At 36.6% G+C, this 14,759-nt stretch overlaps 1 protein-coding gene across 2 annotated transcripts; it reads right to left on the minus strand.

Moving 5' to 3' along the window:
• Window positions 1–8,895: 8,895 nt before the first annotated feature.
• Window positions 8,896–14,038, minus strand: LOC107773920 (uncharacterized). 2 transcript variants are annotated; one of them, XM_016593351.2, is made up of 13 exons: window positions 13,879–14,038; window positions 12,506–12,618; window positions 12,282–12,404; window positions 11,333–11,523; window positions 11,163–11,238; window positions 10,674–10,760; window positions 10,509–10,589; window positions 10,383–10,415; window positions 10,193–10,246; window positions 10,075–10,116; window positions 9,823–9,901; window positions 9,667–9,737; window positions 8,896–9,302 (listed from the first exon to the last, which is right to left on the minus strand). In XM_016593351.2, exons 1-13 carry the CDS (start codon window positions 14,021–14,023, stop codon window positions 9,213–9,215), a joined length of 1,185 nt encoding a protein of 394 aa, XP_016448837.1. In that variant the 5' UTR covers window positions 14,024–14,038; the 3' UTR covers window positions 8,896–9,212. The 2 variants fall into 2 exon arrangements, with proteins under 2 accessions (XP_016448837.1, XP_075087119.1); XM_075231018.1 differs by lacking the exons at window positions 12,282–12,404; window positions 12,506–12,618; window positions 13,879–14,038 and adding an exon at window positions 11,785–12,213.
• Window positions 14,039–14,759: the final 721 nt, after the last annotated feature.

The raw sequence follows: 14,759 nt of genomic DNA on the forward strand, positions 1-14,759 counted from the left end.
TGCGATGAGTCTTTCTATGGCTCTTTTCAGAGTCCAATAGTCATCAGTGTTATGCCCTGGGGCACCTGAATGATCTTCATAGCTAGCATTTGCTTGAAATCCATGTGAATCGGGATGCATATTGTGGGGAGCAATGGGTCTAATCACGCCCATCTACTTTAGCTTCTGGAATAGACTAGGGTATGATTCAGCCAATGGAGTGAATTTTTCCACCGGCCTCTGCTCTCGACCATAATCTTGCCTGGGACGAGCATTGTAGGGTGCCCGAAAATTTTGCTGCTAAGGTCGGGGATCCTTGGAGCTGGTGCCCGTACCTATTGATTGGGAGGCCGAGCATAGGATTGAGCATTTAACATTGTATATTATGGTGGGCCACAGAGTACTGAGTAATTGGTAGGGGATAATAATGTTGAGGATAGCTGGATTGCCCCTGCTGAACTTGCGCATAAGTGTGTGATGCCACCATTACAGATGTGGCAGAAAGGCGAGGATGCAGAATGGGTTTTCCTTCCTCAACATGGTCCATAACAACCACTTCAAAAGCCCGATAGACAATGGACTCACACCCTTCCTTTGCCTCAATAGAGGGGATTAACGGGTCTTTATAAATGGACGACTCGTCTTCCCCGTGAACAATAATTTATTTCCTGTCATGATCGAATTTGAGCATCTGATACAAGGTCGATGGCACAGCTCGGGCCGTATAGATCCATGGCCTTCCAAGAAGAAAGTTATAAGAAGTTTCCATGTCCACTACTTGGAAAACAATTTCAAAATCAACAATCCCAATCATCATGGTGAGGTTGATCTCCCCAATGGTATCTCTCGTTGATCCATCAAAAGCCCGGATGCGAACATTGCTGGGTCGGATTCTATCTGTATTGATCTTCATGATTTGCAAGGTAGAGAGAGGGCATACATCTATGCTCGAGCCTCCATCAACCATGACTCTCTTTATATAATGCCCCTCATATTTGACAATCAGGCGCAAAGCCCTATTGTGCCCGGCTCCCTCTTCGGGAAGTTCATCATCATTAAAGGAGATTCTGTTCACCTCAAAATATCTGTTGGCCATCTTCCCTAACTAATTCATGGTGGTCTTCTTTGAGACATGTGCCTCGTTCAGGATTTTGATTAGTACATGGGCATGCTCTTCTGAGTGTTTGAGCAGATATAACAAAGAGATTTGGGTAGGAGTCTTTCTCAGCTGGTCAATGATTGAGTAATCATGAACTTTCATCTTTTTCAAAAATTCTTCCGCCTCTTCTTTAGTGACTGATTTCTTTATTGGCAATTGGCCTTCTCTTATTTGCTTGGCCTTTCTCAACTCTTTTGGAGAGTAACACCTCCCCGATCGAGTCAAACCTCCAGTTTTCCCCACTTCTTCTATGATTTCCTTGCCCTTGTAGGTTACTACAGTTTTGTTGTAGTTCCAAGGAATGGTTTTCGTGTTTGTCACACGGGGTTGTATGGCAGGCTTGATTATGATCGGCTATGTTTAACCCTCCGTACCGCCCTGATTCTGCCTTCTGATGGGGTGACCTCCAAGGACATACACCTTTGGGCTTGGAACATAGGAGCGAATTTCCAACCTCGAGATTTTCGGAACAAATAAAGTTGCCTTCCCTGAGCTCTGGGCGCCTTTCACAATCAATGGCAGATCTCGGCTTGGACTTACTTCCAGTCTTGTTCCTTCTTGAATCGTTCCCACTGTAATTTCTACTCGGCCAACCGGCTTGTATTCTTGATCTCGGCCACTCATTCCCACAAAATGAACAATGTTGTGTGTTGGCAGCAGGTTATTTGTAACATTAGGAGGGTCTTCGCCATTTGCTACCACAATTAACTTTTCTGCGATGAGTCTTTCTATGGCTCTTTTCAGAGTCCAACAGTCATCAATGTTATGCCCTGGGGCACCTGAATGATATTCACATCTAGAATTTGCTTGAAATTCACGTGAATCAGGATGCATATGGTGGGGAGCAATGGGTCCAATCACGCCCCTCTGCTTTAGCTTCTGGAATAGACTAGAGTATGATTCAGCCAATGGAGTGAATTATTTGCTGCTGCGGTCGGGGGATCCTTGGAGATGGTGCCCGTACCTGTTAATTGGGAGGCCGAGCATAGGATTGAGCATTAAACACTGTATACTGTGGTGGGCCACAAAGTACTGAGTAACTAGCGGGGTATAATAATGTTGAGGGTAGCTGGATTGCCCCTGCTGAACTTCTGCATAAGGGTGTGATGCCCTTATTTGAACTTCCCTGGATCCGAAGTCATCATGGACCCTTCATCTCTCTTCTTTCTATTTGCCAAACTTCCTGATCCATTTTGGATAGCTTGGGTGGTGGCTTTGAGAGCAGCTTGACTTACAATTATGCCAGTCTTGAGGCCATTTTTGACCATCTCTCCTATTTTGATTGCTTCCGCAAAAGGTCTACCCATCGCAGACATCATGTTTTGAAAGTAGTCAGGTTCTTGAGCCTCCAGAAAAATAGTGATCAACTCGTGGTTATCCATAGGTGGCTGAACTATAGCCGTTTTCTTCCTCCACTTGATTGCATACTCTCTAAAGCTTTCAGTCATTTTTTCTTCATATTGGAAAGGGAATTGCGATCCGGCGCAATATCAATGTTGTATTGAAATTGTTTGACGATGGCCTGGGCCATGTTGTCCCAGATATGCCAGTGAGAGAGATACTGGTCAATGAACCATTCGGAGGCTACCCCCACAAGACTTTCCCAAAATAAGCCATCAGCAATTCTTCTTTTTCCCCCTGTACCCCTCAGTTGGTTGCAGTACATTTTCAAGTGGGGGATAGGGTCACCGTGTCCATCATACTTCTCAAATATTGGGGTCTCTAACCCTGGTGGAAAATGGATGTGAGGGAACATGCATAAATCACTGAATGAAACACTTTTGTGACCACCTAGTCCTTGTATGTTCTTTATATTCTGTTCAAGACTTTTCATTTTCCTGGCCATCTCATCCGGCTCAACCGTCTTGCCAGGCTTTTCATTTTCCACTGATGACTCGTACTGAGGAATCTAATTGTATGGAGCCGAAACCCTGAAAGCCATATTTGGAGAGTATTATTGGCCATCATAAGCATGAGATGGTGGCTCGTTAATTGGCCTCGTCACAGGAGGTGGTGGTGGGATTGTGTATACCGGTGCGCCAGACACGACTAGAGGAGTGTTCCAGACTGGTGCGACTGGAGGTCGCATATTAGAGGTACCAGGAGCAGCATAGAGGCTTTATTTTGGCATATACCCTGGTGGTAGAATGTGGTCGCTCGTTACATGGAGCGGTGGTTGAGTAGCCAGGGGTACGGTGGAAGTTTCCTTTGAGGGACCCCGGGGTAGAGGCTGACCAGACACCCAAGCTTGATATACATCGGACAATTGTTGTTTCAATTTTCTTATTTCCTCCGACTCCTGTTCAACTGACTGACCCTGGGGGTCGTCACTGACCAACTTGATCTCATCATCGTTAGTCATTACTACTATTCCCTTAGATCTGGTGAAGTAATGGTGTGTTGCTAGTTTCACCACAAACCAACCATCTTAAGCTTACTATATAAGAGACAACAAACGTGTAAGGGTTAAGCATTTTATATATATGAATCACACGTAATATGCCATGCTTCTATCATTGTCACTATTTCTAACATGCTTTTGGAGGCTTCATGCTTCATTCCGGCTTATCAGGTTGCTTCTTATTGACGCTATTATCTTCCTCTCTCCTTTTTTCTTTTCACTCATGCCTCATTTTGATCCCTCGTCTTAGAATCATTAAAAAATATTTTGATCGAACCTTTTGTGGGCTGCCTACGTATCATGTTGCCGCATGAATCAGATAATTACGTAGTTCAAGGATGTAAGAAATAAAATAGATAAACTAACTCTTTTTTTTTAATATACAATTAATCCGACAAAATCTCCAAGCAACGAAAATATTTTCATTTGTTTTGGGAATTGGTGAAATAAAGACTTCTAAAGAAGAATGAAAATATTTTTGGATTTTTATTTTTATTTTTTGAATTTTGGGAGAAAGACATTTTTTTTAAAAAGGAAGAAAATATTTTGGATTTTTGGATTTTACGTCTCAAAGAAAAACTTCTAAAGAAGGAATTAAAGGAAAATATCTTTTTGGATTTTTAAAAAATTGGGGGGCCGGAACCGATGAATTTTGCCTACGTATCTCACATCCGGTGAGAATCAGACCCGCATAGTTCGGTGAAATCGAGTATCCTTCTCTTTTGATATTTATAAAAATTAATCTTTACACCTCACGCCAGACTACTACAAAATCTTAGTAAAAAAGAGATTATTTGTACTAAACTAGGAGAATAAGTTTTTTTTATTTTTTTATTTTTTTTTAAAATTTCGCTCAACTAATTTTCTAAAGTCGGTCAAAAATGCAAGCAAGCCTTCCAAATGATGTAACAAGTAGCACATAAGTGAACATGATGGTCTCAAAAAGGATACCTGTCTTATACGGACTCGACCCCTGTGCCGAGTTTCGCTAAGTCAAATGCATGTGATGAAAATAAAGCGAACCTACTAGGGATATCCGGCATGAGATTTGTTCTTTTAGATTTAAATCCTAGTGGAGAAGGTATCTAGACTAGCTTACTCGAGCGGACAACTCGAGCCGAGGAGGGTTAGCGTACCGGTAGCATTGCTTTCCGGCATAGCTGGTGGTGCTCCCCACCTAAAACATGTGTGACTAGAATCCTTCACTGGGTGACAAGCACCACGGCTATCTCAAAAAACTAGGCTATGCCAAGCAAATGCCCAATTTTAATTTCAAAAAGACTCAGAGAGGGTGCGTGAGAAGATAATTTATATGTTCAATTCAACAATATCAAAGCGGTAAAAAGTAGATAAGTAACACATTAGCCCCAAATAAATCACAGTATATACAAAATTAATAAAGCCAAAAAAAGTCAATGTACAAGCTCGAATTCTTGAATTCCCCATCAGAGTCGACAGAGCTGTCACACTTCTTTTCTACCCCCCAAAAAGATATGTGTTATGTTATGGATTGTGGGTTAAAGAGTTTTTCCAATTAAAGTGACCAACTTGAGTAGGGATTATTTTATTTACATAGTCGCTACTTGAAATTAATTTTTTGGTGTTCCAAGTCACCTTTTATTTGAATCCCTAGTCAAAGGAAGGTTTGACTCTATTATTAATTAGTCTGCGAAAATAAAGTGCGGGTAAGGAATTCTGTTGGCCGGAAAGAAGGTGTAAGGCATTCCCGAGTCCCGTGGTTCTAGCACGATCACTTTTTTGACTTAAACTTTGCTTGAATTATTTTTGGACAAATTGTGATTTATATAATTTTTTATATTATACCTATCCGCATTTATTTCTAGATTTTTAGAAAAATTAAAGAAAATTTTGAATAATAAGATGTCGTAACCAAACTACGCAAGCGAATGCGTGATCGAGACGAAATTTTTTAATTTTCTCATAACAGCGCTACGCAAGCGAATCCGCAGTTATGAGAAGGATTATAAGTACATTATTACTTTTGAAAAAATTACTACACTTGAAGAAATTAATTAAATATCAACTATCGCGCTACGCAAGCGAATCCGCGATTTTAGCGAAAGGATTTATTAAATTAGAAATTAATTAAAGCTATTGAATTTGGTATGAAATTAATGAATTAATTGAAGGTTAAACATCACGCTACGCAAGCTAGTTCGTGAATGAAAAAGTTAAAGTATGCCTATTAGTGCCTAGCATTTAAATTATTTGGTACTTAATTATTTGCGAAAAATTGTCTCAAGTTATTTGTCCAACTATTATGAAAGTGTAGACCAATTTGTTTGCAAGTAGTTGAAAAGACGGGTTATCTCACTTTGAGGATAGGCTAATTTGTTTGTTTTTATTTTATAAAAAAATAGGCCACCACACGTGCAAATTCTAAAGGCTCCACATAAGTTTTCCTTGAAAGGTCACTTTTTTATTTAAATTAATGGGCACTTTTCTCTTTTCTGCCTTTAGTTATTTCAATAGGCTTTTTCTTATCACTTTCAAAATTCTAATCCAAGCCAATAAGTACTAGTCATCATCCACTATTAAAGAAATCTTTCATCTTAATCAATAGAATTGGCATAAGATATGAAATCGCATATATGATGCTTTTCAATTGAACTTAAAAAAACAATTACTACCACAATTGTAGCTATTTGGCCTTAAATTAAGGTGGCAAATGCAAAAAAAAGTGACCAGTTTTGAAAAATCAACTTCTCAGGTACAAATGCAACAGAAACCTTTTGACATGAAGTTTGACACAACACAGGTTCACCAATGTCAACAGTCCAATACTCTTCTTTCAATACTAAACATTATTGCCTCACTCATTCTTTAAGTGCACTATGATCTAAGTAGTTCAAACTAACATCAAAGAACATGGATACTCAGATCTGCCAACTACAAAATAAACCAAACTACTCGACTGCAACAATAAAATGATCACGAGCATGCAGATCTTAACACTCAAATATTTAGAAACTCCTTTGAATAAAATTGCTCGGAACAAACTAAAAGGCCCATCTTTTCATCATCTTCTATTAAAGAAAAGAACCTGCATTACAAATGTTTGAAAGGTTACCTGAAAAGCAGAAATACAGCAGTAACAGTAGCAGAAATTCAGCTACAGAAGCAGTAGGAACAGCAGGGGAAACAATAGCAAATCAATAACTTGAGTGACCCGAGAAAACAGCCCAGAAAAACCGACGAACTAAAGCAGAAAATTCAGTAACTTTTAACAAGGAAAGAACTAAGTAAACTGACTTAAGAACCCCTTTTTTTTGGACAGTTTTTGCTTTCTCAATACTCACTCAACCACTCTCAAATTTCAGCTCACTTTTAGATGTTCAGTTCTTAAGTTGTGTCTTGTTTTTTTTTTCCTTTTTCAGTGAGTAAGGATGTATATTTTATGTGTAAGAGAGTCCCCTTTATAAGAGAAGAGCTGCCATTTAAATAGGCAAATAAAGTCAGATTTTTTTGGAAAGATTTTGGTTCACCAAAAGTCTGTCCAAAAGACTAACTTTTTGTGCTAAACATTGTTCAAAATTTGTCCAAAAGGTTAAAGGACAGCCTGAAAATCTGTTGTGTCAGAAGCAAGGAGAAAAATAAAGTCATTTCAGCCACTCTACTAGTAAAAGGTAGGCTACTAGTACACTATTTTATGATAAAATAACCTAAACTTCAGATTTTAACCATCAGCACCAAACTACTTGATTTTGAACCAAATCAAACTCAAACGACTAACAATTAACAAAACAGAAACAAGCCTTTAAATGGAACTAAAACTCAAACTAACTAGATTAAAATAAATTGATTTGTGCAAACTAAACATAGAACAAACAACTGGATTCACAAACTAATGCTCAAAACAGAACGAGCATCGTTAACATTCAGACGATGAAATTCAACAACTAAGCAAACGATTAAACTGATACACTAAATATTATGTTTAATTAATAATAGTCTAACAAACAACTAAACTAAATAGAGATAACTAATTAAATAAATCTAACTTGAAACTCTAGTTAACAACAAACCCAAAACAGAAAAATTAAAATCAGGAACTAAAATTAAAATCAAGAACTAACCTATAACTACTAAAGAAAATCAGAAATTAAGTAAAGAGATGATGATTATACCTAACGAGCGTGCTTGAAGCTGTTCAAGCCATGAGAAGACGTCGGAAGAAGTGGTTGCACGACCATGGAACGCTTATTTCATTTCGGTAGACAACAATTTCAATAAACTTGGTGTCATACCAAAAGGAAATGAGTGTTCTTGGGTCGGAATTAGGCTAAAACAGAGGAGGAGTGCGACAGTAGTGGCGGGTCGGCGGTGAGGGTGGATGGCCGGCAGCGACGGAAATTTTGGGGGTGAAATGGGTAGGAAAAGATAGGTCTCGCGGAGCTCTATCCATTCATGTATGTGTTGTAGGGTAGTGTTGGCCGGAGCTTCAAGAATTTGGACCAAAAAGTGGCGGCTAAAGTTTCCTAGATCTAAAATTCAAAGAGTTTGAGGGGGTTTTGAAGGAATTGATTTGGAGATATGGGAAGAGGAGGTTGTGGAGATTACATGGTGTGAATTTAGAGGTGTTTGGAGGTGGTCCGCCACCGGTGGGTAATTTCTGGCGGCGGCGGAGAGAAGAGAGAGAAGAGAGAGAGAGAGAGAGAGAGAAGAGGGAGGAAGAAGAAAGGAATTACGGGGGAAATGGGGGCAAAAGTTCAGCATTTCTAAATCTTAAATACCTAGTTGGAAGATTGATTGTAGATCATTGGATGAGGGAGAGATGAATGGATGAGATTTAACATTGATTCACTTAATCAAACGACGTACTTTCATGATGAAACTACGCCGTTTTGGACCAAGTCTTGGCCAGCCATTTTGGATTGGGTATGGCCGAATTGGGCTCAAACTTTGGGCTAATTTTGGCTTAATTTTAATTAAAATACACTAGCCCAATCCCTTTTCCATCTAATGAAAATATAGTCTTATTTAGTCCTAAAGAAAATGTACAAGTAGAAAGAAAATCTTTTTGGTATATATAATTTAAAGATGCAAACTAAATACACAAATAAAAGGTAAAAAATATTTTTAGTACTTTTTAATTAAGGAATTCACATAAAAATGCGCAAATAAATTCAAAGAAAAACAAAAAAATAGCTAAAATCATCCAAAAGTTATTATTATTATTATTATTACTATTTTTTTTTTTGGAAGAGCGTGCAAAAATCAAGTATTCATAACCACATTTTTCTGTATATTGCTCTGCACGCGCTGTGGCTGTTAAACTGACCATAGAAGTTATAGTGTTTGCAGGCACTTCTACAAATAAATAACAGCAGGGGAATTGAATTAAAAAGAAAGGAAATCTTCCTAGTATACGTTCATTATCATACATATGTACATATTTTAATTTCCTCTGAGCAATCATTTACGGAGTCATCTAAGATGGAAAATAACACTATTGACAAACAACACTTCTCTATAGTCTATAGTTACAAGCAGAAGCCAAAGCTAATGATATTGAGATTGACAACACATTTGCTACATGTAGAATTTCAGGCTGCCTCTAGTATGCCATAATACACTGTCGATGAAGTTGAATAGATTGAACTATAAAGAAATGGCCTTACGGTTTAGAGCCATTACACTCCAATTGCAAGACTACGGTTCTGCTGAATCTGAATTGCTTAGACTGCAATTGGTTATCGGATGAGGTGATCTTATCATGAAGCTCTCAACGAAAGCTAGCAACTGCATAAGCATCGATCATGTTATATTTGAAATCCTTCAGGACCAACATTTCATGAGCTCCAATACACGAATGTTTATCCAGCATGCTCGAGATAGTATATACACACAAGAAATGAGAAATGGAGCTCAAAATGACACTAATTGAAATGAAAACTTTCACACTTTTAGGCCTCAGCAATGCATATTTACTAACAATAGACTGAGATCTTTAAATGGGAACAATCAAACTTTTCACCAAGGAGCCTTAGAATTTCATGTTGTTTAGCTTTAATCATTTTTATACATGCATTTCCTGTTCTCTACTGATAAGAGGAGGCAATAGGAAAGGAAATTGAAGATACCATTCAGAAACCAAAATACTTACTAAAGCAAAGGCAGCACAGGCTAGACCAAATCCTGGGAAATGAAAGGGTGCACGTTCTGATAGAAATAAAGCTGGAAACAATTGCCACCTTGATCAGATTAAATTGACTTATACCGATGACACGGGGGGTGAAAAAGATAATCCCATTTTAGCTACCTGTTAAAGGACTAAAAATAAATGGGGAAACTACGCTTGCAAAGGAACATATGCCTGTGATGCATCCTTGAACCTTTCCCTGAAAGCAGGAAATAAAGATCAACTTGGGGCTCAGAGCTACATAAGCAGAAGTGTTTACAGTACAAGAAACTCCAGGTGAGGAAAAGAAAAGAGAGTTTAACAAATGATCAATTATGTTAGTGACATGTAAAGGGAAAATATGAGAATAATTATTGATAACAATTAACAAACCTGCTCATTTGGCCCAACTTGCTTGGAGGCCATGCTCTTCAACTGCAACCAAGGTAACTTCTAGTGATTTTTAACTTTAAGCTAACGAAAAGCAGATGATTGTATAAATGAGACTTACACATGGCATTGCAAAAATAGACATAATAGAGATCAAAGCGCTAGCGTAAGGGACCTGCATGTTTTTGACTAATCAATAAACCTCATTCATTTGGTAAAGTACATACGTCATATCTTGAAGAAAATACAGCTAATAGATCAAGAAAAGGACTAAAAGATATGAACTGGACTAGTAAGGAGGCAGAAATTACCCATGAGGACCAAGCAATGCTATAAAGTAGCATCTGCAATTGAATTTGAGTCAATGTCTCAGTTCAATAAAATCTCTAAAATGCTTTGAATTGGAAATGTAGTCAAGGATAGAGTTAGTTATGTACATGAACACAACTGAAAAAGAGCCCAACAGAGAGCAGCTTCTCCTCACCAAGAGCAGGAACTAATGTGGGCATGAGCAGTAGCTGCAAAAGTTGAAAAAGATTGAAGAGGTAAGAAGCTGAAAAGTATGTTAACATTAATCAAAAAGGTAATCCAAAAACAACCACCTGTGATATGGATCCTGCAATCCCAGAAATTATCAGCAAATCAGCAAATTGGTCTTTGTTGAAGTGAAACTGAGCCTTCAAGAAATACTGCTTACAGTTTCAAGAAAACCAAATTGTCTTAAAAAATACACTTTGTATATTTGTAGGCATTACCAAACGATGGGGTTTTCCACACTTATGGAGTTAATTTTCATGTATAGTTACTGAATTTTATTCATTATAACAGTAAAGTCATAATAAAACTATCTTTGTCACATTAAAGTAGTTGAACTTTACACACTACAACGGTAAATTTACTAAACTAGGGTATAAAGTTATTATTTGAATGTGACGATCGAGAAACAGTTTTATACTTTACTTTTATAGTGGATAAAGTTCAATTATCGCAATGTTACAAGAAGCAGCTCTATGACTTTACTGTTATAGTGAATAAGGTTCAATGAGTATATTTAAATTTAATCCACACTTGTGGAGGGTAGTGAAACTTACAAGAAGAGAGGACTCAAGGCCAACTTGTGCAACATAAACAAAGAATGAAACAATAGCTGCATGTAAGAGTGTTGAGCTGCAAGTTTCTAATTAACCATAATTAATAGGAGAGCCAAAGTAAATATTCTTCTAAATCATGGTAGAAAAATTGAGTGAATTTCCAATCTGACCTATTTCTTAACAAACAGATTACATCGTTGAAAGAAGGCAATGTCTTCAATAATTGGATGTTTTTCTTTGGAGCTTTTTGCAAAAGACAAATTGTATCTGTTCCTTTAGCAGAAATATGGTCCTTTATCAAAGGTTCTGGGAGAAACATCCTTGTGTATACCAGAGCTATCACTGCCACTGTTGCAGCAACCTATAAGTAACAATAGTTTCATTTTACCTAAATTAAACAAGATACTTGTGTTTGACTGTAAACAGCTTATAAGATGTTAATTTGACTTATATGCATTGTATTAGTAAAAGTTTACTGGTGAAAATATTGTTTGGATCGAAATAATCATATGTTATGCGGAAGCTAGTAAAGTAAACCTTGAACGACGATAAATCAGACAATAAAAGAGAAATATACCAAAAGAGTCACAAACATTTAATGTGGTTCGATCAATTGACTTACATCCATAGTGTAGATGAGCAATCCACTATATAAAAGAGAGTACAAGAGAACAATCTCACAAAGAGGTACACACAAGTGATAAGATAACACTTGTCTCACAAATTCTCCCCCTAAATAAAGACTCTTAAACCCCTTAAGGACTACATTATAGATGTTAATGAATGAATTTATAGAAGTCAAAATATTTTTCTCTAAGAAAAAGGACTAAACAAATATGGACGAATGTATTTTCTTTTTTCAAAAATTAAAACTTGTGTAGTTGGATGAATTTGAAATCTCGAAAAATGTAGACAATAATATTAGTATGTGTTTAACTTGTATACATGACAAGTGGGATTGATAACGTGAAACTAAGACAGTAACTTTTTCCACTGATGGATAAAATTTTCATTTTAACACCAGAAGTGAATATAAGTTAAATCGTACTAATATACTACTATTAATGAAATAGTGTCTTACGTCCTTAAGACGTCTCAAATAAAATGAGTGTCACGTACCTGGAAAGTGGAAGCAGTGGAGAGGAAGCGAGTAGAGAGGTTTCCACAGACAAAAGCAGAGGAAGCAATCCCAGAGAGGACTCCAAAGACAGAGGCACGGCGGCTCTCTGGAACTACATCAGCCTGATATCCCAAAAAAAGAAAACCATTTTGCAATTTAGGTGAATTACTCAAATACTCACACAATTTTCAAGATTTCAGTGGAAATTTGAAGGTAGTTTTACCACATAGGCAAGAGCGAGGCAGTGTACATTTCCTTCGCAAACCATAGCAACGAGAGTTCTTAGGACGTAGTAAGCATAGAAGAAGTATTTTGTCCTGCTGTATGCCAATATCACTAGGGACAAAATTTCGTCAAGACATGATCAATTTTATGTTTCAAAACATAATGGTAAATTCTCACTTCGATTTCATCGCCAACAACAATTGAGGGTAATAATTTCCATTTTATTACTCCATATATCTCATTTTGTGTCTTAATTTGATTGTACAGGTAGTTTAAAGAAAAAACATTTGAATCTTGTGCTATTAAATTAGAGTTGTGTATAACATACTAAAAATTACACACTGAATATTGTGATCTTCTCTAAGTATGGGTAACTTTGAACTTATAACTTGGTTTTATAGGTACCCTTTCCTATAGTAAGATCATTTTTCTTGCAACAATAAGGGATAGTAACGTATTATTACACTATTACTGTAACTATTCTCCAAATATAATATGGTTAATTACTTTATACTTATCACTAAAATGCATAGTAGTACTTAGTTGTTCTTTTATTATTGCCACTAATATTTATCCTTCTCAACTCTCAAGCTAACAAAACACTGAAAAGAGAGAGAGGACAACCAAACTAACAAAAGAGAAATTTCCTCTTTCTGTTTCCATAAGTGAGTAAAGACAAACAAATAAAGAAAGTGAAAGAAACTTCGTAAGAAGCAGTGGAGTGGAGGAAAAGAGAAAGGGACGTTAGTCCCCTCGTCTTTTAGTGCTCTTATTTACTGACGGACAAATTAGGTAGTTGGTTTCACCAGAAAGACGAAAAAATTAACCAACTCGACAGTACAAAGGTGAATTTGCTTTGCATGCTTTAATACTACTTATAATTAATACTCTTTCTTTTTAAAAAATGCTACAGCTAATAACGTTAGCTTTTTCATTTCTTCATTCTTAGGGTCTTTAACTGTTCATTTTGTTCTCCTTTATGGCTATCTGGTTCTTATTTGTTCATTTTTATATTTAAAGTGGTAATAAGGTAGGTCTAAAGATTGATTTGATTATTTTTTTAAAGGAGCCGGTGTGATAGGTCTGAATTAAATATGTTGTTGTTTGCATGATTGGCTTTATGCTTCTCTAAACATATTCTGATCGTATGTGATGTTTTTCTCTAGTATACTGACTTATCAGCTAAAATTCTAGTAAAATTTCTCTACAGTAATATATTACTCCTATGTAAATTGAATTAAGATTTTTGAATTATTCATCTAGTAAAATACAATAATAATAGAGAGTCTTTTAAAATGTCCATATCAATGAAGGGTATTAAATGCAAAGAGATTATTGAGTAAATTAAGAGGAAGATGGAAGGATGAGTACCTAGAGGAAATATGGAAAGGGTCAAAGGAACCATCAGCATGACTTTTCTCCCATACGTGTCCGACAGATTCCCCAACACTGGCATTATAATTAGTGATCCCAATCCTATTATCTGCACATGACCAAAAAAAAGGAAAATTGTCATGACTAATTTGTTATAATGAGCAAATACACCGATAATATAAATATTCTTTGTATTGTGAGTCCATACAACTTAAATTTTATCCAAAATGTTCGATTCCGGGATAGAGGAGGAGCAAGAAGTTCGGCTATGGTTCGGTCAAACTTTTTGTTAAAATAATGTATTTGAAGTCGTCGATCTAACATTCAGAACTCATAAAATTAAAATTCTACTCTGCTTAGGTTTCGGGAGACATTGTAGTTGAGGGGAAAGACATGTTTCTGTAACCAACCCTTGGTAACAAATCATATGTACGTAATTCACTATCTACCTCTGTTTCAAGATTTTATTTGAAGATCAATCCATGTAAGTTCTTATTCTCCTCCTTGAGAGAAGAAGAGTTAAAGTTGCATACTCAGTAGTACTTTCTAATAAAGGGAATTTTCTTAGGAATCAGCGGAAATTTCCAAAGTAAAGACAGATAAAAGTGGTTGAGTAATGTACTATGCGTCATCATATCATAGGAGTAGTGATTTTCTTTATTTGGCAATCTAGGACGGGTATGCACTTGTTTTCATTTCTTTTCTTTCCTTTTTCGTTATATGCTCCAATCAAAGAACATTAATGGAGTATTTTAGATTTTCACAAAAAAAAAAAAAAAAAAAAAAAAAAATCTCACTCAATGAAATTTTTCATGCCCAATTCATTGATTCTCAAAGGGGCAAATGATGCAACAAGGAAAATTACACATTGATGTATT

Source organism: Nicotiana tabacum, chromosome 15, assembly GCF_000715075.1.
Source record: "Nicotiana tabacum cultivar K326 chromosome 15, ASM71507v2, whole genome shotgun sequence".
NCBI lineage: Eukaryota > Viridiplantae > Streptophyta > Magnoliopsida > Solanales > Solanaceae > Nicotiana > Nicotiana tabacum.